The 25,234-nt window shown below is 45.9% G+C and overlaps 1 protein-coding gene across 1 annotated transcript in view; it reads right to left on the bottom strand.

Moving 5' to 3' along the window:
- Positions 1-21,845, bottom strand: part of GPR39 (G protein-coupled receptor 39) — a 191,601-nt gene extending 169,756 nt beyond the window's left edge. Inside the window, exon 1 of the mRNA XM_044769057.2 lies at positions 20,582-21,845. Coding sequence (XP_044624992.1) covers positions 20,582-21,437 — 856 coding nt within the window. The 5' untranslated portion in view covers positions 21,438-21,845. The remainder of the gene's footprint in view (positions 1-20,581) is intronic.
- Between the last annotated feature and the right edge of the window lie 3,389 nt (positions 21,846-25,234).

The following is a 25,234-nucleotide window of genomic DNA, read 5'->3' as shown; positions in this document are numbered from 1 at the left end:
TGCTGGTGTCAACTCCTACTACACCACTTTAGTCTCTCATTTTTTTTTTAATGACAACCCTACCATTAATTTTAAAATCCCAATGACTAAAAAGGTTTGAAACCAGAATATGCTCTAAAGTGCTTTAGCTATGCTCACCATTAATTCCTTCCTTCCCATTGACCCTGATATCAGTGGTTGTTAAGCTTTGTTAACTGGTGGATCTCTTTCTAGTGTCCGTCAAGTCGTTAATCCAAGCACGGGGTTGGCATTTACTTGCCCACTCCTGGAATTCAAATTAATGTCAAGGGCATCTTTCAGTGGCTATTACCGTTTCCTCTATGAATCTATCACCCAACTCACCGTGCTTCTCCCCTAAGAAGCTGCCCATGCCTCTCAGTTCACATCCCTAGGAATGTAGCAAAAAGAGGTTTGGAACCCAGCAGTCCAGCTCCAGGGTCCATGCTCTCCACTCAGCACCCCATTGGCTCAGTCCAGCCAAGAACCACAGCTCAGGCCATTGTGGGGCAGGTGGAAGGGGTTTTTGAGACCTTTCTGCCACACAGTACTCATTGCAATTAACCACTGTCAGAAAACTGTCACCAGCTCTTCGCCCGACATTTCTTCCAGCAAGAAAAGGCTGGGGTTTGTGACCTGCTGTCGGTATGGTGGGACTCTGAGTTGTTTCTCCGGAATTAGGGCTGAGCTCCAAGGAGTCACCTGCTGCCCACAAACCTTTGCGGCCGGCATTCTGTAAGTCACAAGATGATGGGGTAGTAAGGGTGTAAGCGGGTAACACGCTTTAGGGCCACTCGTAAATGCTGACCATGCATCTTGAACTCCAATTCCTTTGTAGACAAACGTGTGAAACGGCCTGGTGCTGCACCACAGGAAGTGGGAAGCCCGAAGCAAACTGGAGACAGCGTATGCTATCCATGGCCTTCAAATTCTTCAAAAAGCAAACAAATAAACACTGGGTCAGGCAAACAAAACTCATCCTGGCCACCTCCAGCCTCCAGGCTGTTCGTTGTAAGATCTGCTTGAGGATGCAGGAAAATGAATAAACACTCTGTGTTCCCAAGGATTTAAGAAAAACTCACGTCTCTCATCAGAGCCATCGAAGCCTTTAGCTTCAGGGATGAGCCCCTAAACCATCAACTAAAGCAAATTAAAGCATTTCTCCCAAAACTGTCCTTTTTCTGGCAGGCATTCAATCAGGATATTCCTTCAACTTTCTGTTCTAAGCGGTAGTGTTTTGCTATATGGAAAAGATAAGGACAATCTCAAACCTAGCCAAAGGCATCTAATTTTCCCGTAACAGAAGCCCCACCATTGTCAAGTAGAGCCGTGTCTGAGCTGCCTGCACAGGATAACTTCTCTATTTTCAACAGAGCTGTTAAAATAATCTGTCTTCCTTCACAGCCATTTGCCAAGAACCTCTTGGCATATTGTCTCAGTGACATCTGAAAGGCTATTTCTACCCACAATACCTTTATTTCGAGCTGCATATTAGCTTGTCATCAAGATGCTGTTACTAAAAAGAAAACAAAGTAGCCACTCACATTTGGTTTTCTCTTGATTTTTAAAATAGATGATGGCCTTGACAACCCTGTGATTTTCCAGGTTTAACTGCTTCTTCCGATCACATTTCCCATGGCATGCTTCTTACAAATGGCCAGGTGCAGCATGAAGAGAAACCATGTTTGCAATTTGGCCTCCCACGTTATTTACACTGGAAAGGTGGAAAGCTGCATCACAGGGGACTATTCTTATGAATGTTAGTAAAAATGGCATCATGGCTGGAGCCCGGCATTTTGGCATTTGGCTGTAACGACTGATGTGCCACATGTCAAAAGAACTAAACCTACACATGCTCAGTGCCTCATATTAATGTGCCATGAGAGGGAGGCAGAGGAATTCTTGACAGCCACGTAGTGAGGGAATGAGCGACTGCGTGCGTATTTTTCCCTTCTCTCCAGTGTGTAGGTGCTGTGTGCCCTTAAGAAGTGATAGAAGGGCAGGGAGAATGATTAAACGCTGATTCAGAACTAAGTAAGGGCTTCAACTTGAAACGTTCATGTCCTTGGGGGTCAAAGGCACAAGTCGGTAAATTTTTTCTTTAAAGGGCCACGTAGGAAATACTTTAGGCTTCACAGGGCCACAGATCACCATCACATATTGTTTCCTTTCTTCCTATGATTCTTTAATTGTGAGCTGTACAGAAACAAGCCATGCCATGTGTAGTTTGCTGACCCCTGGCCTAAGCAAAATAAGGGGTTGTCTGCCAGCGACCTCAGGTCAAGAGGGCATGCTAACTCATGAAAGCAGCTCAGCATCCCCTATTTGAGTTGGAGCTACAGGTGGATTATACATAAGCATGGATTATACATGACTGGTTGGACCTTGAATATCTTTTTCTCCACCCTTTAAGTACAACCGTGATCCTTCTGGCCAGGAACTGAAAATACCCCTTCAGATTAAGCTCAAATGCTGCCTCCTCCAGGAAGGCTTCTCAGACTGCTGCAGCACACCCATCCCTTCCCTGAACCACCAATGCTCCCAGTACACCAGGCTCTCCATAGAGGGCAAAACTGCTCATGATAACAGTTACTAACCTCCTCAGGACATTCTACGCTTCACCAAACACTTTCACCAGCATTATCTCAGTAGAGCTTCAATTGCAGCCAGAGAAAAAGGCTCCTAAAGGTCACATGTGTTGTCCAAGGTCACATTACTAGGAGGAGGCAAATAGGACTCGAATCTGAGGCTGTCCAGCTCCTTACACCACTCAGCTGCCCCTGGTTCTCCCTTCCTATGTCTGTCCTATGCCTTATGCTTCTCTGTAGCCTCCCAGCCAGAGCCTGATACACACGGGCCCAGCACATCACGGCTGCTAGTAAATACCTCGGTGTGACTTAGAGGTGAACCTCAGGTACGCGGGCTGAGAAGATACTGACGGCCATCACAGCACAAGGCGAGAGAGGAGAAGGAGGCAGCCACTGCTCGGCACCCATCACCCACTGTCCCGGATACACTCCTTCAGACACAAAATGATTGCCCAGCAGGTGACACTGTGGGAGCAGAGCCAGGCTCCTCTCCTCACACTTTGTGGTTCCCTCCAAGACCCTCATGCCATCACACACACTCCCTGCATCTCTCTTCCCAAGCTCCTCCCCAGGAGCATCCAGGGAGTATTGGATAGTGCCAAGCTCTTCAAACTGTGGGTCAAGACTCACTCGTGATCATAAAATCAGTTTAGTGGCTCAAGACTGGTATTTTTATTAATGAAATGAATAGAAAAGACTAAAATTCATTTCAAATTCTAAGGTAAGGATGGGCAAACACCGTACAGCGAAACTTTTGTTCACTGTGTGTGTGGGGGTGCATGTGTTTACTGTGATACAATAGAAAAGTTCAAGCAGTTCTAACAAAGCGGTAATAACACGAGGCCTGGAGCCCATCCACTGGGGTCAAATGAACCTCTGCACTTAATTGCTGTGTTACCTCAAGTAGGTTCCTTAAACTCTCTATTTTAATTTGCTTATCTGTAAAGTAGAGTAAATAATTGTGCCCACCTCATAGGATTTCTGTGAGAACTCAATGAATAAATACACAAAGTTTCTTAGAACACTTGGCACATAACAGGTACTGAAAAAACCAAAAATTTAGCTAATATGATTAGTTCTCACAATCATCCACATGATGCCACCACAAGATGAGGAGATATACTACTGCCATCCCTTTTGTGCGATGGAAACTGAGGCAGAGAGAGATGGACAAAGCAGAGAGCCAAACCAGGACCCAGAGTTTCCAGCCTTTTCTCTACCCACAAGGGAACACTATTCCGTATCACCGAAATTTCTTTCAGCCCAGGGGGCTCTTTCTAAGTGGAATATAACTACTAATATTACCTGCTACCAACATTTTGCTGCTTTGTGATGAGGATTGATGAGACACTGTCTATAAAGTGCTTAGGGCACCTCCCAGACAAGTACAATGTAAATTCAGAATGTCATTTTAATGTTCTCATTATTATTATTGAAATGGGAAAAATGGAGAGAACATGATTTCAGCTCCACAAGTTTTAATGGGTGTCAGGAAAGTGGATTCTGGGAACAATTGGTTACCAAGGTACCTACATCTCAGATCGACCAGCACGACATAAGTAATATCTAAGCCATCATTGTTTATTTCACAGTGAAAGTCATCTTTCCCTCCTTGGGGCAGAGTTTTTTGTGTTTTTGGAAATAAAGCTTGACTTGATGACACTCTTTCAAAAATTTATTTCGATATGTCGATTGCCATGGCCAATAATGCCCTGGCCTTACAGGTACATGAAAAAAACCCATCAATGTGTTCATTAATCAAAAGATCTCACCCAGAATGGGCTGCCAGGGCCTGGAGCTCTGCTCTTCTAGTAACTTCTCACCGAATAAAGGTCAAAGGCAAGTGATTTCAGAAGCATAGAGATCTCAGTGAGCTTCTGAGTCTAAATCTTTCACCCAGATGAGCATCCAGCTAGGGCCACCTGAGAGCATTCCAGAGGCTCCTCAAAGCCATCAAGAATCACCTTTCCGGGGCTACCACTTTTACCTCATGAAAAGGAACTTAAAAAGTTTTTATATTGCATCAGGCAATGATACATGATGGAATGAAACACAAATGTCCACACATCTTTACGATAAAGAGGAGGAGACTTCACAGACTTTCTACTTCATGGAATGCTGAAGACTGGAACCACCTTTTGTGTTGTTTCTATGGAGACACTGGGGACAAACTCCTCAAGTTCACCCCTTTTATGCTTCCAAGAGGAAGTAAGTTGAGATTGGCTCAAGATGACAAGTCAATGGCCCAGCAAGGACTAGAATAAAGTTCTCTTGAGTCCTCAACCAGAATCCTTTCTGTAATATGACAAGGACATTATAAGAAACTAGTTTTTATTAAGGAACTGTTCATGGCAGGCATTACAGTAGAGGCCTCCATATACTTCTCATGGAAGCTCAAATCCCACTGAATCTCAAATTTGAGGTCAGAGTACGTCCAATGTAGAGACGACAAAACTGAGGTTCGGAGCTGCTGAGAAATTTGCCCGAGGTCACACACACTTGTAAGTGATGGAAAGGAAATTAGAACACAAACCTTTTATGCTGTTCCACAGCATCTCTTCAAAGGTCAAGAGACTATGCTCACATACCACATTAAATACTTTCTGGCACCCCTTTGCCACCTGTAGTAGGCTGAAAAATGTTGCCCCCAAAATCAGGCCCTAATCCCTAGAATCTATAAATGTGACCTTACAAAGAAAAATGGTCTTCGCACATGTCATTAAGATAAGCATCTTGAGATGGAGAGATTAGCCTGAATTAACAGTGTGGGCCCTTAATTCCATCAGACATATCCTTATAAGAGGGAGGCAAATGGAGATTTGACACACACAGAGAAGATGATATGAAGATAGAGCAAGGAGAGGTTTGAAGACGCTGGCCTTGGAGATTGGAGCGATGGGGCCACAGGTCAAAGAATGCCAGCAGCCACCAGAAGCTGGAAGAGTCAAGGAAGGCATTCTCCCTCAGAGCCCCCCTGCAACACCTTGACTTTGGCGCACCTTGATTTGGAATTCTGGCCTCCAGAACTACGAGAGCATAAATTTCTGCTGCTTTAAGCCATCAAGTTTATGGTAATTGTTAACAGCCACAGGAAACTGCTATACCACTCTTGCATCACTCACACCATGACAGACAGAGCACTTACACATGGTGGCCCCATCCACTGACTCTGAAACCCACACTCTCTCCTCTTATTCTCAGTACAGACAGCTCACATCAGATTCCTCCCATTCAGGAAACACCACCAAAAAGAGACTACGAGGAACTGTTTGGAAAGCAGCCTCCTTGCTTCTCTCCTTGCGGAGAGGGAAAATAGGAACTACCCCCACGAGAGAAGCTAGCTAATAAAAAACTCAAAGACTAATCAGCATTTTGACCTGAAACTAAAACATTTTCTCAACAAAACTTTTCATAAATTACTATTTTTTTTTTCTTCAGTAACTTTTTGAATTTCCAGAAGGCAAGGAATGCACCTCATTTACTCCCTGTTTTGTGTGGTAAATAACCTTGACATCAAAGTGGGATTTATACCTGAAACAAGGAGTCCTGGCTTAAGGCCAATATTGTATTAAGACAGAAATGGAAAATGCCAGAAGCAGAGGGCACATCTGACCCTGAGGCACAGCTGGAGACCTTTGCTCTCCAGGTCAAGGTTCAAACAGAAACTAACTTTGTGGTAACGAAAAGCCGCAATGCAACACCTGGTCAGTGACCTGGGTGGATGAGTCAGGTTCCCAGGCAGGAAATACGCTCCATGGATTTGGCATTAACCAGCCTCCTGACAGCTGAATTTTGGAATGGGGAGGCTCTGCTGCTGGTCTCTCCTCTCCCAGCCCTCTAACTGGCTCACACACTAAGATGACCTGACCCCTGGGAAATATCACTAAGGACTCAGCAAGGGAAAGAGGAGATACAGAGAGCTGACCACACAAGAATAGCATGAGGGAAAGTCTGTGTGGTGTGAAGAAACTTAACAGCTATGGCGCTAATCCCCAAGCTTGATAAGGCTTCTGCAGGGCGTCCGCTGTTTCTCTCCTGGCAGCTTTCCTGGGCACAGCAGCAATCCTTGGGGACCACGCCTCTCACTGCACGCAGTCTTGCTGGCACTGTCCATCATACTGCCCTCATCTCAGCCTCACAAGGGAGTGGACACACAACCCCAACCAGCCCAATAAGAGCCTCAGCCCTGAGAATCTGATCCTGAATGGAGTGACAACAAAGATGGGAAAATGCCTGAAGCTAACTCCTTGATGATGGAGCTCAAGCACGCTGTCCATGAGTTTCTTCCCCCTAGATCCCTGAACAGTCGGGTCCTTTAGCTTTTTCTCAGACTCTGTGAGCTCATACTGCCAGAAAATTCCTTTTTTTTTCTTAATAAGGCAGGTTCAGCTTTTTGGCTTGCAGTCAAAGAACTCTGGCACAGCTACCAAATTCAGGGTCTCCAAGGCCAGGCCCAAACTGCCTTTCCAACTCCCTCTTCCCCCACCCTCAGTCCTGGCCCCACATTGGAATCACCTACAGCACTGAAATAACACAGACGCCCAGGGCCCCACCCCAAAGATTTCGATGTAAATGGAGTGGGGCACGGTTTAATACTCCACAGGTGATTCCAAAGTGCACTAGGGTTGCCAACTACCTCTCATGACCCTTCATGGCCAAACCTGTCCACTCAGCATCATCAGACCCCACGGCACCTGCACTCCTCACATTGCCTCCCCTGCCTGCAACACACCCAGTGGCCACACTAGTCTTCTTGCACTCCTTCCTGCCACTCCTCTTCTCAAAAGCCTTCCATGGCTCCCCATTGCCTCCAATATGTAGTCCCAATCCTTTAGTCTAGCTATCAACTTCCTCCATATTTGACCCAATCTACTTGTCAATCTAGAGTCAGTGTTCACTGCTCCCCTTTGAGTCCCCCACACCAGTCCAATTGTTCTATTACCTATTATCTGGACATACAGAGTTCTTAGCACAAACAACAGAGTCCTTTCCAGTATAAACTGGAAATGAGGCTACTGGTTTTTTCACATAGTCCCTGGGATGGCCAGAGAATTGGGTATCAACCAAGAATCACATCAGATTATCCCACCAGACTGTGCCAATGGAGATACACTGCAGAGACACTGCCAACACCTAGGCTAGGAGGCTGCCTTTAGTTCTCCTGTCTTTGCTCTCTCTCAGTGCCACTCTGTCACACACTGGCCCCATCCCCAAGGAGACTCCATGTGACTGCTGCTCCTTCCCGTCGCTCTCTTCCAAATGAGACTCTCATGCCAGTGCAGATGACTGATACAGCCCAGGTCACATGCTGTACCCTAGCTGCAAGGGATGCTGAGAAAGAAGGTTCTGACCACTACCTTGGGAAAGCAGGATTCAAACAGAGGGAAATTCTCCAAGCATAAGAAACATACTCAAAAGCTGCTGGGTAGCCTAAAAGCAAGTCAAACATACACCAGAGTTGGCATCGTGGTTTCTTCCCTCCACATCACTCACTGCCCATAAGTCCCCCAGCTGAAGCACATCCTCTTTTAAGAGTCCATTTCTCTGCTTAGGGAAAGAACATGGACTCTGGAGTCAGATCTCAACAGGTGATGACCTTGGGCAATTCTGAAAAGTGGGGATAATTCTATCCTCAGGATGGTGATGTTATAAGGAAGGCTGACCCCTTAGCTGGCTGGTCCCAGGGCTCTGGCCAGCCTCGGCAGCAGAATCCTAGAGCAGAAGAAGCAACAGGAAGCACTTTGAACAAAACAACTACTTTGAATGAAGGACCAAATGCCTCATTTTCTGGGCAACTCCTAAGCCCCTTTGAATTTTCATACAACCTGAGGAAGGGAAAGCCTCCCCTCTAACTTTACTGAGACTGAATCTTCACCACCTTGCAGATGGAGGCTTGGAGCCTGATTTAAGTTTCTTCTCAAAAATAATGTGAAGTTTCTTGTACCTAAGTGTCATGGAACAAATTCCACTTGTCACAACTACACAGAATTCTTATCACAACCAGAAGTAGTTCTTATTACATATGGTTCGTTTAGTTATTCCCAATTCATGTTTTTCTATATGTTTTGACTTAAAGAATCCCCTCCAAGTGTCATAAATGAGTGCTTTGCACACGTTTAACGTGCAGAGGAATCACATACATACAGAGGGACCTGCACACAACGCAGATTCTAATTTAGCAGGTGTGGGGTGTGCCCACTCTGCATCGTCCAACTTCCCAGGTGATGCTGATGTTGCTGATCCGTGGACCACTCTGCGAATAACAAGACTGGAGACAACATCTCTGGGGTGAGTGAAGTTCAATTAACCACTCCATTCAAAATTCCGGCGCCCAGAACCAGTTTACTTCTTTAACAGCCACTACCCCCACTCTGCATCAAGGGTATATTTAAGCTTCCTTCTAGAAGACTCCAGCTTTGTACTCTGACGCTCCAACTAGTGAACTATTAAGCTCCTTGAAGGAGGGCAACAGCATCTTGATCTCTGCAGTCCAAATGATATCATGCACATTTTAGGCTTCTGTAAATACTTGATGAATGAAGCGCCAACATGAAATGCAAAGACCCACTGGTATGATTAGAGCAGGGTAAAGTCAGTCCAGGAAGGCTTACCTGGAGAAAGTGGGCCTTCAAGAGATCCAATAATGAGGAGAACCTCAGGCTCAAGAAGGAAAACAGCCTGCTTCTACACAAATCTTCATCCTCTGGAAAGCCACATTCATTCACCAAGGCCTCCCATTTACCTCCCCTGTCAAGATAAATTGGAACTTGAAAAACAGTGACAATCCATCAGCTGTCCTTTAAATATACAAAATATGCAACTGTCATTTCAATGTGATGTTTAATCCTTCAGAATTGCAGCTATAGAAAGTAGACCCATACAATTCCCAGAAAGCTTTGTTTCTGTTGAGTATATCAAGTCTCCCAAAGAAGAGTACACAGAAAACCAGAGACTCTGCCCAAATACCCTGTGTGTAGTGTTGCGTTTCTAAGGTAAGCTGGATGTTTCCCCTTCACTAGAGAAAGAGGATGGCTTTTCTTTAAAAGTTCAATGAAGCTTATCACTCCAACTGGGCCTGACTCCCATTTCCGCACGCCTTTGGTTTCATGGCTAGTTAGACATTTCACAAGTACAATAGCAATTTGATGCAGCAGCCCTGCCTCCTGATCCCCGTCTGTCAGATTCTGGTAACGCCACTGCTCTCCAACCACCCAGCCACCCTTGAGACGTGGAAAGCAGTGTGATGCGCTGTCTAAAAAGCCTCTGCCTGCCAGAATGACTCTTACACACAGGGAGTGCAAACAGGAAATTTTGTCAAGTTTCTCAGCTGGCAGAAACCCTAACATCAGAAAATGGTGAAGTTTGTTAGCCCGACACATCTCTCTCATTCGGACTCGCTGCCAGCATTGGGCTTGGCTGCCCCTCCTCTTTCCACTTGAAGTTAAACAATGAAGAGTGTAGGCACGTTCTCCTCCGGTGAGGAAGGCTCCGGGAAGCAGCCCAGATGTTCGCTTATGTACCAAACATTCATCCAGCACCTACTAAGTGCCAGGCTAAGAGGAAAGAGAGCTACCAAAAGGATGATAATCACCAGATGAATCCACTACAGTCTTCCTCTTTCACAAGAGAGGTGTCAGAGTTCCAGAATTACAGCTGGCGGCATTCACACCTGTAAATTTTGAAATCCCCAAACAAACAAGAGTCTGAAAGTTCAGAGAAAAGTCCATGTTGCCCTGGACCTTGGCAAACCTCCTCAGTACGGAGCCCCTAGCAGGTACACAATAAATGGTTGGGGAATTAAGGAATGGCTGGGCCATGGGTGCAGTTCTTGGAAGGTGTGACTTTTCAAAGAGAAGCTTCTAGAGATCGGGCCTGACTTGGAAAATATAACTAAGTCAGGACATGTGTTTACCTTGGAGCCTCTTTATCAGGGTTCAGGAAATGTACTCATTTTTCTATTGTTATGTAACAAATTAGTACAAATTTAGTGGCCTAAAAGAACATCTATTTATAGCACACAGTTCTGTAGATCAGAACTCTAGACACAGCATGGCTGGATCTCTGCTCCAGGTCTCGAGGGGTTGGCCAGGCCAAGTTCTCTTCTGAGGCTCTGGGGAAAATGTGCCTCTCAGTTCATTCAGGTCCCCAACTCCTTGCTGGCTCCCAGCTCTAGGGGCTACCTCCATTCTCTGCCAGTGGTCCCCTCAATCTCCAAAGCCAGCAATGGAGAATTTCTCCCTTACCAAACCCCTCTTATGCTTTGAATCTCTGACTTCCCCATCTCTGACCCCTAGACCCAGATTTAAAGGGTCATGTGACTCGATTATGCCCATGCAGAAAATTTCCCTATTGTAAGGTCAATGGATGTGGGAACTTCTGCAAAATCGCTTCACCGCAACACCTTGATTAGCGTTTGTTGAATAAGTGGGAGCAGCTGTTTGTACAGCAGGGTTCAGGGATCTGGGAAACCATCTCAGATTTCTGCCTACCACAGGGAAGGAGAGGAAAGGCCGGTGGAGCCAAAGTTATTTCCTGAGGATCACAGTTTGTGCGGTTTCCCTCCTGTCCAGGAGCAGCGGCCACTGTCTTGGGGTTTCAATCCTTGAACCTACTAAGCAGTGCCCAGCCACTGTGTCCCCAGCCCAGCAGGGAAGACTGAAGAAATATGAGCGTGTCATGTCCCTGATCTCAGGGAGCTCCAAGGATAGTCAGGGAGATGACACCTGCGCCGGCATCTGAGAAACGTCTAAGACGGCTCGTCATTCATGGGAAGATCAGTGTAGGAAGGCTTTGAGGAAGAAGTGGGGCCTTGAAATTGTCACTGAAGAATGAGCAGGCCCTTATACCATAGCGATAAGTTAGAGCTGCTGTGCCCTAGGTGAGATCTCTGAAGCTACCTCCTAACCAGAGCCTAAGCAATGTTGGGGATGGGCCCTCTGTGCTGGGAAAACATGAGATGCCAAATGGCAGTAGAGCCATCCTCTGGCTGTGGCGGGCTGCGATAGCAGCAAGACAGGAAAACCAAGAGCCAGGGGTCTGGCTAACGGCAAGAAGAACCAACCGGCATCAGCTGCCCTACCAGAACTGTGTTCCCATGAGGGACTGTCTCTTTTCACTCTGAGAACATGGCCAGGCCTAAATTTGGACTCAAACTGCAGTGTCACAAATACCACCACCCCAGGGGCAGCCCCACAAATTTATCTGTGCTGCTTTACTCCTTAATACCTCTCAATGATTTCCAAGGAGAAATGTCAAATCCTTTAGCTATGGTCGTGTCTGGAACTGGCTGCGTGGTGGTTGATCTAGTCCCCCAGCCTGGGCTTGTGATGCATTCAAGGTAGGGCTACAGAGCTGAGGGATCCTTTTGCACTCTTCACAAAACCTGTCTTTCAAGACAACTGCCTGCCTAAAGAGGTCAAGAAATCCAGCTTTTGGACTCAAAACTGATCAAGAAAACTCTTGTACTAGACAGTACCTGCTTTTTTCTTCCCTGGGGTGATAAGCTCACGGCTCAGACTTGAGAGAGATGGCTGCAAGTCAGTGCAATTTAAGGGGGAAATAAAAACATATTGGCTGAATATTTTCAAAATATTGTCCCCGCTGCATCCTCTTTCCACTACCCTAAGTACCCTCCTGCTAACTTGTGGCAAAAGGGCCTGCGCAGAAATCATTCTTAGAGTTGTCTCACTGTATTAACATCTTGCTAAACAGAGTTCAACAAGGACTGTTAAATACCACCCTGATCGCTTTCATTTCTTGGTTACTTCTGGCAGGTACACATGGTGAGAGCTGATATTCAGGGGCTGATTAACACAGACTGTTCTTTTGCTCAGGGGAGATAAAATCTTAAGTGTTCTCCAAGATGGCTTGAATTTTTGGAGGCCTTGGAGGAATTAGATTCCTTCCAAACAGAGTATCTTTAGGTTCAAACTAACCAGAAAATTTTTGAGGAATGATAAACTTCTACAGGAATCCACCCCAAAGGAAAACAGAACATCATTTCCCAATTTTAAGCCGAGGCTTGTTCATTTACCTATTCATTGAATATTCAATGACTATTTAACATATATTTACTGAATAGTCACTGACTGTTCAACACATATTCATTGACTATTCAAAGACTATTCAACATATATTTATTGAATATTCAGTGACTATTCAACATACATTCATTGAATATTTGCTGTGTACCAGGAACCATGTTAGGATGGAGGTACAGTGTTGAGCATAATTAGGGATAGCTCCTGCCCTCAAGGAATTAGAAGGAAGACAGACATCAATCGAATGATCTCACAATTAAATGTAAAACCATAACTGTGAGTCTTGTTTCAAAGGAGGTTTAAACAAGTCAAGGGGGAGGGATTGAGCTTCCCAGGGGAGATTTGAAGATGGTAACGTGGTAAAGGGACTGGTAGGGGGCAGAGAGAGCATGGAGTAAGACCCAAAAGCATTTTAGGCAGAGGAAACAACATATACCAAGGCCAGGCTGTAAGCAAGAGCCTGGCTACTGTCCATTGGAGGAACTGAAGGGGACGAGTGGGGAAGAGCAATTAAGGGGTGTTATGGACTGAACTGCACCCCCCAAATTCATATGTTGAAGCCCTAACCCCCAATGTGACAGTATTTGCAGATAGGGCCTTTAGTGAGGTAATTAAGGTTAAATGAGGTCATCAGAGTTGGGCTCTAATCCAACAGGACTGGCTTCCTTATAAAAAAAGGAAGAGATACCAGAGGTCTGTCTCTTTGCGTGCGCACAAAGGAAGGGCCACGTGAGGACTCAGGGAGAAGGCTGCTATTTGCAAACCAAGGAAGATATCTCACCAGAAACCAACCCTGCCAGCTTGATCTCAGATTTCTAGCTTCTAGAACTGTGAGAAAATGTTTGTTGTGAAAGCCACTCAGTCTGTGGTATCCTGCTATGGCAGCCCGAGCCCACTAATACAAGGGGAGAACCACGCTTGATAAAGTTGGAGAGTCAGCTGACCAGGAGGGGCCTTATGTTAAGATTTTCATGCTTGACATAAGAGCCACGGGAAGCCACTGACAGGCTTGAATTCGATGGGGCTGGGAATGGGGGCATCAATGAGGTCCAGTGGCTGCAGCATGAAAAGCAGCCTGGATAAGGCAAGAGTAGATGCAGACATTCCTCCAGGGATGACACATCTAAATCAAGGTCCCTCACCTAGAGAGCAGACTTGCTGGAAACAAAGTAGAAAAGGCAGTCCAGGAGCTCCAGCTTTTTGAAAGTGTTTGCAAAGGAAGGTGCCCACCAGAGAGCAGGACCCAGGTGAGGCTGAACATATTTACAAGAATTGACAGCAGCAATGATGACCTGTCTTCTCTGCAGTAGTCAGTGAGTAGCCAAGGAGTAGAGGGAGACAGCCAGTTGGGTTGTTCCATGGTTGCAGACCAGCAGGGCAGGTGGACAAAAGGAAAAGACAGTGAGCGTTGACAGTGTCATCCAAGTGGCAGATCAGGAGACCTTGTCTAGTGGGGCAGGATGGGGCTCCTCGACTCCCAATTCAATATTCTTCCTTTGTGCTGTCTCTATTCACAAATGGCTTTTATCTGAGTGGTTTTAGCTGAACACTTTGCTCCACTGAGGCTTCTGCTGCCTTATTACACTTTGGCAGCCCCCATGAGGCAAACAACTAAGACAGATGAGCAGGCTTGCTAATGAATGGGGACTGGAATTCCAACATTCCCTTCCATTGGAATGATGCATCTCTCCAAGAGAGAAATGAAATCTTTGAGACTGCCTGATTATAACAACAAAGCAGCATTATTATATTTGTCTGCTGGGATGATCGCAGGACACTTGCAATTTATGACAGCTATCGCAAATAGAAAAATAAACATGAAGTACTATTTATTACAGCCACATCTACACCAATAAAGAGGGGAAGAGAATAGAGGCAATAACCTGAACACGTGAGGGAAAACTTTTTCCTGAAATATCTGAATATTTTACTCAAAATAATATCTTACACTAAGAAAGTCACTAATTTAATTTTGGTGAGAGTTCCCTGAGAGACTGGATTGGCATATCACTTTACATCACAGAAAAAGCCTTTGCTCAGAAAATTAATGACATAAACATGATTGTAAGACCAGTTCTTAAAACAGTCAAGAAAACAACTATTTAAAAATTCTTTGGGCGCCGCAGAAGCATTTTAAGGCATCCATTTCCATGCGATCAGTTTCAATTAATTAAAATTTGGGGTATGACCTGCACATAGGGTGCAGAATTTCATGAAGTCAGTGAAAGGGGAGCTGGGGAACTATATAAATCAAGTGCCAAGCCACTGACAAATGAAGGTCTGGCCAAACTAGACCAGTGAATCCTGAAAGAATGGAAAATTGACAAGGATGATGCTAAAACAGGTACTTCCGTGAGGATGATTTCAAGAGCAAAGTAAGAAGCCCTTGGGAGAAAGTCTTCTTTATAATCTTGCTGAGAAAATCAAACACAAAGGCTATCACATAGTTTCGTCAGAAAAACTATGCCCTCAACAAAGCACTTGTTTCATTCTGAAAAATTATTAGAAGAATTAACATATAATTATAACCTTTGTTTTATAAAATAGAAGACAAATTTCTCTTCATAATTTTCAGTTTTGTTTTTCACAATGAAGCCTCAACCAAACTTCCTTTCACATCAAATTTTGGACTCCATTTTAAGGAACTAACTTTAAGAGTTCTTTTCAGGAACTGACAGTCCTCAGATAAAGAGGACCCACTGTCAACATACTTTCTTTCTCTCGTTCTCTCCATCTCTCTCTCTTTCTCTCTCTCGTGTGCACCTGGCTTGACCTCTAAATCTGGGGTAGAAAAACGCAGAAGATATGACTCTGGTCTCCTTCTCCCTGGCTCTCCCCACAAATATCTAAATATACATCAACCTTCTCTTTTAGAGTAGTCCATTATGGCAGCAACTCTCAATCTTTTTTCCATCCAAACATACATGTTGGATGAAGTCCATACTCAAGCTATTCTCCATGTGCAACCCAAGTTGATGCGCAATTCCTGCCACTATATGCAGCTCTTTCCCTTTCCCTCTGACTCAGGAGAGCAAGTCAGAATGCAAAAGAGTATACCTATTATACAGTCCTGAATCTTCTATGATGTTTCTTTAATTTTTTAATTTCACAATTATCTGTAAAAAAAAACAATTTCCATAACTGTAGTTGAAATCCAAGTGCCACCCTGCAGATCTCTAGGAGGTAACTTTAACCTAGTCCCAATCACTTTATGTTCTTGGAAGTTAGAAATTAAAACTATACTTCTTTTAAACTACTCTGCTCTTCCACTTTGAGTGGGTGACATTTGACAACACGCCACATGGGCAATAGACACAAACATGGGTGTCCATGGTCCAAGATGCCACATGCGTTGAAAATAACTCCAAGTGACAGTTCAGAAAGATAAAATGGAAGGTCTGGGAAAGTCTCTTGAAAGAAGGCTCATTTTGCATATTCTCAACATCTAAGGACTAAAGAGTCAAACGTACCTGTTCCTTTCCCCCAGAAGAGGCAGTGATGCAGGGTTGGTGAGTGGAGGAGTCGAAAGAAAGATGTCTTGGACTCTCAAGGTCTGACAGTAGCACTCTTTTATTTGGAGAATAGTATGGAATAGCATGGGGACAGGACCCATGGGCAGTAAAGAGCTGCTGCATGGGGACAGGACCCATGGGCAGTGAAGAACTGCAGGCATGGGGACAGGACCCATGGGCAGTGAAGAACTGCAGGCATGGGGACAGGACCCATGGGCAGTCAGAGCTCCTGCTGCTGCCCTGAGTTGAGGGTTAGGGCTAAATTTATAAGGCATGGGTATGTGACTTATTTTTACTGGAAAAAGAAAAGATGATGTAAAAAGTCATTAAATGATTTCAGCGCAGATGGGGTCTGGTTATTGCGCGGTCATATAACTTTAGATAAGAATCGGGACATATAGATCGGCATGTAGATGAGGATACCCTTGGCTTCTCTCCCTGGGGCAGCCCTAATTCATACCATAAAAATCCACTGGGTCATACAGTTCCGCACGTAGGCCAGGTCACCTTGGGCTTCTCTACCTGGGGCAGCCTTAATCCACATCAGGCAGGAATCCAGAGCAGCAACCTCTGACTGGCAGTGCACAAGCATCACCATGGCCATGTTAGCTGTAACTTTGCAAAAGGAAGTCCAGTACTGATTTCTCACTGAGCTGAGAAGAAGCAAGAAGGGACACTCATATTTCCAGGAATGTGCACTTTTACTTACTAATTGTTTTCTCCTGCAAATTGCCTGAGAGCTAGGAGGTGTCCCCTGGCATCTCCTTCTCTCCCATAGTTCCCAGCTTGTTTTCATTGTTCACCAGCCCAGCACCTAGACTAGACCGAGGTGCAACAGCAAAAGATGCAGAAAGGAAAATTACTATTTTCTAAAGAGACTTCCTCATTTGGGGTAGATTTATGAATTTCGTTTTTGTTATGCAGAAGTTAGCTTTTTTAACAACGAGGGGGGAAAATCCTTAATTGTTTTTTATTGCTTCAAGAGCTCAAAAGACATCTTGTGCTATGACGTCATTTACATTTCACATTAAATGTAAAATATATTTGAAATGAGCAAATATTTGTTTTAATTTGATACATCTGTTAACTGAAATGCTAAAAAGACAGCTAAATCACTATATTAAATTCAGCGATTTGTAAACAATTTATATATTCATTTGTTCTGGGTTAAAAATGCCCCAAAGCATAAGTTTTATGAGACCCACAAAGTAAATTGCATTGTATTAATCTGATGGATGCAGGCCATGATTTCTTTCTCTTCACTCCATTAATTTATTTCCTAACTTGAGTTAATTAGTGAGGTTCCTCTTTTTAAAGCTCTTTGAAATTCATTGGGTGAGGGGGGCATTTGAAAGAACTGCTTTGAAAACCTACTGCAGAGGAAATGGGCTAAATGCAGCCGGTAAATTCCCGCAAGACATTATCGCACATTAAGTACCTGATTGCCATTCAACAATCTTTATGCGGGGAACGCAGTGGGTGATTAATACACAGTTGCTGTAAGAAAGAGGGAGAGAACTAGAAGGAAAGAATGGGAGCAGCAGAGAGAACAAACTCATTCCAAGCGATTCCTAACTGAATGAGAAGATCTCCAACGTCCTATTGGTCTCGAAATAAGAGTCTGTAGCATTCTGATTCTATGCTGCAAAATGGAGAGTGACTTTAATTTCAAACGATACCCACTGGGAGGAGAAGAGATGTCTTTTCAGAGAAATAAACAAAACAAAACAGAGAAGATGTTTGCAAATCATATATGTGACAAGGGGTTAATCTCCATAATATATAAGGAACTCACACAAATGAACAATAAAAAAACAAACAGCCCGATCAAAAAATGGGCAGAGGATATGAACATTTTTCCAAAGAAGATATACAGATGACCAATAAACACATGAAAAGTTGTTCAACATCACTAATCATCAGGGAAACACAAATCAAAACAACACTAAGATACCACCTTATGCCTATTAAAATGGCTAAAATCACTAAGACTAAAAATCAGTATTGGAGAGGGTGTGAAGAAAAGGGAACCCTCATACACTGCTGGGGGAATGAAAACTGCTGCAGTCACTATGGAAAACAATATGGAGATTCCTCGACACAGCTATCCCACTACTAGGTATCTATTCAAAGAACTTGAAATCAACAATCTAAAGTAACATATGCACCCCTATGTTCATTGCAGCACTATTCACAATAGCTAAGACATGGAAACAATCCAAGTGCCCATCGACTAATGATTGGATAAAGAAGATGTGGTATATACATATATATACACAAGGGAATACTACTCAGCCAGAAAAAAAGACAAATTCATCCCATTTGCAGCAACATGGATGGACCTGGAGGGAATTATGCTTAGTGAAATAAGCCAGACTGAGAAAGACAAACACCAGATGATTTCACCCATATGTGGAATATAAACAAACACATAGACAAAGAAAACAGTTCAGTGGTTACCAGGGGAAGGGGGGTGGGGGAGGGGGTGGGCACAGGGGGAGAAGGGGAGCACTTATGTGGTGACAGACAAGAAATAAGGTACAAGTGAAATTTCACATTGATGGGAACTATTATGAACTCAATTAAAAGTAATAAAAATTAAAATTAAAAAAACAAACAGAAACTGGTCCAATAGTGAAAAAAGATAAATCAATTCTTTTTTTCTTGGTCAAAAGCAGCCTTAATTCCTAAATTAGAGTGGGAGATAGTGCCCTGCACTCCAAAAAAAGAAAGGAAATTCATTTACACTAACGTATGAATTACTGCTAAAAGTTTAAGATACGCCTAAGGGTATATATGGCAAGAGGGAACTAGTCTTTCAACAGATGTTCAAGCAAATCCAATGTCCATTCCTTCCTGGAATATTTCAGGCAGCAGCCAGTGGGTGAAAGAGATGGAGTTGGGCTGAGTGCCTTCCCAAATCCTCAGAGGACCCTACCCGCTACAGACTCCTTACTCCAACCTCCAGAAAGGCTGGCCCTAGGCAGCAACAGCACCAGCCTCATCTAGGTAGCACCCTCCTTGTCAAAGTCCTGCTTTATCTCACTTTCCCTTCACCACCAGCCTGTGAAAACCACAGACAGACACTCATTTCTCTGCTCTGAGAAGCAAAGGCAGAATCTGAGACTGCACTTATATGCATTAGAACCAGGTCTTCTCTTCTCTCAGCCTCAAATTCCTCCTCTATGAAGTGGAGATATAAATCACCTAGCACAGCCCCCAATGCGGAGTGGGCATCCCCAAATTGCAAACTCCCTTCTCCCATTTTGCAAAGACACTTGCAAAGTCAAGACAGCTGCAGGGACACACCAGAAGCCAGGGGTAGGGTTAGGACAAGACCAGGTTCTTTCCATCTCTCTGCAATTGCCTTCACATTTTCTTTCACGTCTAACTCCTGGCCCTGGAACCTGCTACTCAGGTTGCCCACACCAAAACAAACAGCAGTGGGATTTATTCCTTCTCCTTTGTTATATCAACTCCCTCTTGACTCGCACTCACATACCCACAATATCTTTCTCTTGTTTCTGCTAAAACATATTTTGTAAACCTCTTTGCTCGCACATTTTACGTGTCTCCCTTAAAGCCCCGGACTGCAGACGAATAGCCCCCAGGCCCTCTTCTGAAGGCTTGGGGGCCTGCAGACAGTGGGCTCCTTCCTTCCTGACTCACAGAAGGACCTGACTTTAAATATCCGCATCACAACAAAAGTTTGGAAAACAAACAGTTTCCTCAGCCAGGGAATTAGGTATTTTGAATGATCAATCAAGTCCCAGGAATCTGTGGGGCCAGATTTTGTGGAAAAGACAGGCCTGCCACCCCTGCCATGCTTCTCTGCTCGGATAAGAAACAGACCCACCGCAGCAGAACCTCAAGCATGACCCTGGGGAGTGCGCGTCTGAGAGCTCCGGTTTCTTAAGACTTGGGTAGGAGCTCACTCCCGGGGGATAAAACAGCAGCCTGCAGAGTGTGTGTTCCTGACACTCTTGCTTCTCCAAAGGAGGAGAAAAATGGGAACAAAATCTAGTTGCCTGAGAAAGCTTCTCCAGGGCAAAGATGGGCTAGATAAGAATCCTTTTTATCTCCACAGAACCTGGCCCTTCTCGAAGGACTTAACACCTTTCCCGCATTACCTGACTTGACCCTCACACTTCTCAATATTGTCATCTCCATTTTACCCAAAATATTTTGTGACTTGCTAGAAGTCACAGAGATGCCGTTCTGGAATATACTCAGATCTTCTGACTCCTGGTCTAAGTGCTCTTTTCACCATAACCTAAATGCCCAAAACATAGACAAGAAACATCCAGAGACTCAGATTAATGTCTCTTCAGCCTCAAGAACTTAAGTTTACACTTTCAAGGCAAGACTTCGGATTAAGAGGACCACAGGCAGTTGCAGGTGGGGGAGGGGGCTGCTCTTAGGTTGCCCTCCACCCAGAACTCACTCAGGAATATGATGGTCTGCCTCCTGGCTGTCCTGCTCTCCTCGCTCTCGGACTTCCTCAGCGGCGGCTTCTGCCCCTTCCCGTCCACTGTGCCCTGCTTGCTCCTCATGAGCACCTGCATCATATTCCAGCACATGAAGGCCACGGACACCAGGACCAGAAGGTAGACGATGAAGGCGCTGAAGATGCTGGACTGGAAGACGGTCCAGCGGCTGGAGAGGCTGGTACAAATGGACATGTTGGAGGTCTCGGGTTGTTGGTGGTGGCGGGTGCGCGAGCGGTTGCAAGTGAGACCCCGGTGATTGAGCACGTTCACCAGGGGGTACTCAACTCCCATGGCAAAAAGCAAAGGCAACGCCACCAGGGCGGAGGTGACCCAAACAAAGGCAATCAGCAGCTTCACCTGGCAGGGACCCGACATGGCCTTATACCTGAAGGGGTGGCAAATGGCGAGGTAGCGCTCGAAGCTGAGCGTCAGCACGTGCAGCAGGGTGGCGTAGCTGCAGGTCTCGAAGAGGAAAGTGTGAAGCTTACACGACACGGTATAGCTGGGCGTGGTCAGGGGGTTCCAGATGATGCTGTAGAACTCCACCGGCATGCCAATGAGGAAGACTAAGATGTCCGAGCAAGCCAGACTCACCATATGATCTGTCACCTCCTTCTGCAAGTAGCCTTTCTTCTGCAGCACCTGGGTCACCCGAATGGTGACACTATTCCCCACGATGCCCACCACGAAGATGACCAGGTACACCAAGATAAGGGTAATTTTGACCCAGGTGGCCACCTCGAATTCGGGGACATGGCTGTGATCAATGACATTGGAGCAGTCACCGCTGTGGCCGCCAAGTGAAGCCATGAGGAAGAGAGCCACGCCGCCAGGTCCAAAGACCTTCTTAATTTCCCTTTCTCCTCCTGGCGGAGCCTGAAGTTCTTAGCTGCAACTCACCAAAGTGGGTGCAGGGCTTTCTCTCACTCGCGCTTACCTGGAAAAGGTAACAGTATTTCAGCTCCTTTCATGGAAACTTCCTGGAGCAGCCCAACGTAGCAGAGGCCCCGGAGGAACATGGGGGTGGGGTTTTGCGGTGTGTGTGTATAGGAGCGAGGCGGGGAGAGCTCGGAGGAAGGAGGGGCTCCTCTTCGGCAGGGAGCGAGCCTTGCGGTCCCCAACGCGCCGGCCGGCTCTGCCTTGCGGCCCTCCGCTCCCCTCCGGGCTGATGGCATCTGCCGACACCAAACCACCCTCCGGGGGCACCCACTCTGGAGCGGCTGGAGGCGGGGTGGTCAGCGATTAATCATTAACCACCGCTGACTGCGCTCAGCGGCGCTCTGCAGACCCAGCCCAGCGGCGGCGTTTGACTCAGCACACAGGCATGGTCCCGAAATCAGATCTTGGCTCCGGAGCACCAGGCGACGGGTGGCCTCGTCGCCCCCGCGGCCACCGCCGAGCCAGCGGTGGCCGTCTGCCTGACGCGCATCTCAGGGAGGCGCAGCCCTGGGGAAGCTGGTGTGCGCTCCCAGGTTTGGAGTCCAGGTTTGAGACTGGAAAAGACAGTCTTCCCCTCTGCTGCCCTGCCCCCATTGACACAGCTGCCTTATGGTGCCTTCAAAGGTTGGGCCAGCACCAGTTTGGGGGCGGCTGGACCAGGGCACCCGCCTCCGAGTTGGCCGCGCCGCCCTGGAGGAGCTAGCAAGAGCTCGCCTCCTTGGTGCCCTGCTTTCAGGGCCCTGGGGTGTTTGCAGTGAACGGTTGGGGTGTGAGCTGCCTGGACCCGCTGCCTCAGAAAGTGACCCCAAGCAGACTAATAGGATCCCTATTAAAACCTTGTCTTTCCCCAGAGCCTTCCAGTTTTCGCGCGGGGCCCTGCCTCGCCTTCCTGCGGAGAGACCCAAGGAGCGCGGAGTCCCTCCCTTCAGTTTCACTCCACCGCTAGGCCCCTTTCTGGGCAGCGGCGGAAGTCTTTAATCGGGGACATGTATATGGATGAGGATGCCACAATCCGCCAGGATGCCCCTATTAGGAAGTAGGTCCTCCAGAGGAAACTGCAGCCAGGACATCAAGGACGGCAGGAGGAGGCTGCCGGGCCGTCCCAAGAGGACCAGAATGAAAATGGCGTTAAGGATCATAACATTTTCCCTCTCTTTGGAGAGAGAGGAAAACCTCTAACGGGCCCATTTTCATCTTCTAATTCTAAAATCAGAGGGAATGGGGGCGGGGGTAGGAGGGAGGCTGTCTTATGCCTCGTAGAATAAGACCTACATGCCCCTCCCAACAGTGATAGACACAACGTCTCCAGACATTGCCAAATGACCTCTGAGAGGCAAAATCCCCCAGGTGGAGAACCACTGACTTGAAGGAAGAAAACAGATCCCCTTGAGGTGTTCATCCTAAGCACCTTGCACCGTCCCTGTGCTAAGTTATCACAACCACCAGCCTGTGATGTGATCATTTTAGAGATGGAGAAACTGAGGTGTCCAGAGGACACGTGCTTCCCTAAGGCCATAACAGAGTGAGTGAGAGACTCAAAAATTAACTGCTGTCTGTCAAACCCTGAATCTACATTGCTAATGGGCAGAGAATTCTGGGAGCACAGTAGATGCCCAGGAAGTGAGTCCTGAATGATGCACACAGAGATACAGGGACCGCAGTTTTTCTGAACCCAACCCTGGACATATGGTCTGAGGACCTCAGGGAATATTTGAGTTTGACACTGGGGGAGTGTGTGTGTGGTGGGGGTGGGGGGGCCGGCTGCATGGCCTTTTTACAATTAGCAGCAAATGTGGCTGTAGTATTTTCTCTCTCTACTTGTTCTCTCTGTTAAATTACAAGCTCCAAGGCCAAGAACTACATCTTCTCCCTGTCTGACACCTCTCTGCAGCATCCTACATGTTATGTTTTGCCAGAGCCCTCCCCCACCCCCATGTGTGCTATTTGACCTACTTGCGGGCTGGGAAACTCCTAACTCACTTCCTTATTGGTGCATTGTGCTTGCTAAATGACCTTGGAGCCTTGTAGCAGTCCCGCAAAGCTCACGCGGGTAAACATGGACTCTTGGGGCTTTCATAACTACAGGTGAGAATCCTGAATGGACTCCTCTGCAGAAGACCCTGGTTGTTTGCTGTCCCAGAGGGAATGAGAAGAAGAAGGTCCAGGAAGACCCCCCCCAACCACCAGCGTACACACACACCCCTGCCCCTGCCCACGTCTGTCTTCTCAAGAGGAATCATGCCAGGAGCCTCATTAGCATTCCTCAGCCTAGCCACAGATCGTGCCTTCCTTTGAAATTCTCTTCTTTCACATAATTCATTTCTGTCAATCTTCACAAGGCTATAAGGTGGATATTAATACCCCATTTTACAGATGAAGAAACTGAGCATCAGGGGAACTGAGTGACCTACCGTAAGGGGTCAGAGGCAGGATATACACCCAGGTCTGCCTGGCACCAAAGCTCTCTCCCCACTGGGATGCCATCTCTCTGTGCAGGACAAGACTGTGCCAGGCTGCATAGCGGCATTTTGGGGAGAGGAATTTTTTGTCACCAGCCCTAATGCTTCTCCTCTCCCTAGCTGTGGCATGCCAGTCATCCTGCAATACATTTAATAATTCCAGTTTGTTCTGCTCAGCAAGATTTCCATTATTGTCCAATTTCTTTCATCAAATTTTTCTTTCCCAAAGTGTGAACAAAGATTACAAACGCATGGCCAAATGGTGAGAATCAAGCTAATTAAAATTCACTCCTTAGAGTAGAGATGGAAAAATGCATTTGGAACAAAGGTCCTGGAGAATTAATTTTTCATTTCACCTTTGCTTTTCCTAAGACCAATTAAAAACTGTTTAATGTGCTCTTACTTGTTGAGAGCAGACTGTATAACACCTGGCCTGGGTCTGTGTAATCTATATTTTTTTATTAACAAATTTGTATAGAGGGAAAAAAAAGAAAAGGAATGAAAAGTGGGAAGAAAGAATACTTCCAGTACCCTTGGATGTCACCTCTACTCAGGAGTCACTCTAGAGTCTACACAAATTTATATTTACATTTCACATGTTCTCAAGGACAATACGGCAATTTTCAGTCATGATGGAAATTTCAGGAGTGGCTTCATATAAAGTAGTCTATGATCCGTCCGCCACCTCTTGCTATGTAAACCTACATACATTGATTCAGGATTGACATTCTATCCCTGCACTGACTCTCCTGAGATGCTAGAGCATGGTGATTAAGACAGTAGGCTTGGAAGCCAGAATCCTTAGGTTTACACCTGGCCCTTCCACTCAGCTTCTTTTGTTTAGGAAGATTGGCCCTGAGCTAACATCTGTTGCCAATCTTCTTCTTTTATTTGTTGTTCTCTCTGCCCTGCCCCGCTAAGCCACAATACATAGTTGTATATCCTAGTTGTACAACCTTCTAGTTCTTCTATGTGGGACGCTGCTTCAGTATGGCTTGACGAGTGGTACTTGATCTGCCTAGGATCCAAACAGGTGAACCGTGGGCAACGGAAGCAGAGCGTGCCAACTTAAGCTCTACGCCACCAGCCCGGTCCCCCGCTCAGCTTCTTTGTGCCCTAGTTTTCTCATCTGTAAAATGCAGCTAACAATAGTACTTATCTCCTGGGTTTGCTGTGAGAACTAAATGGGTTTACATAAAAAGTGTCTGG

The sequence above is a fragment of the Equus asinus genome, chromosome 4 (assembly GCF_041296235.1).
Source record: "Equus asinus isolate D_3611 breed Donkey chromosome 4, EquAss-T2T_v2, whole genome shotgun sequence".
NCBI classification, from domain to species: domain Eukaryota; kingdom Metazoa; phylum Chordata; class Mammalia; order Perissodactyla; family Equidae; genus Equus; species Equus asinus.
The sequence above is the reverse complement of the archived record's forward strand: the minus strand, read 5'-3'. Positions and strand labels throughout refer to the sequence as shown.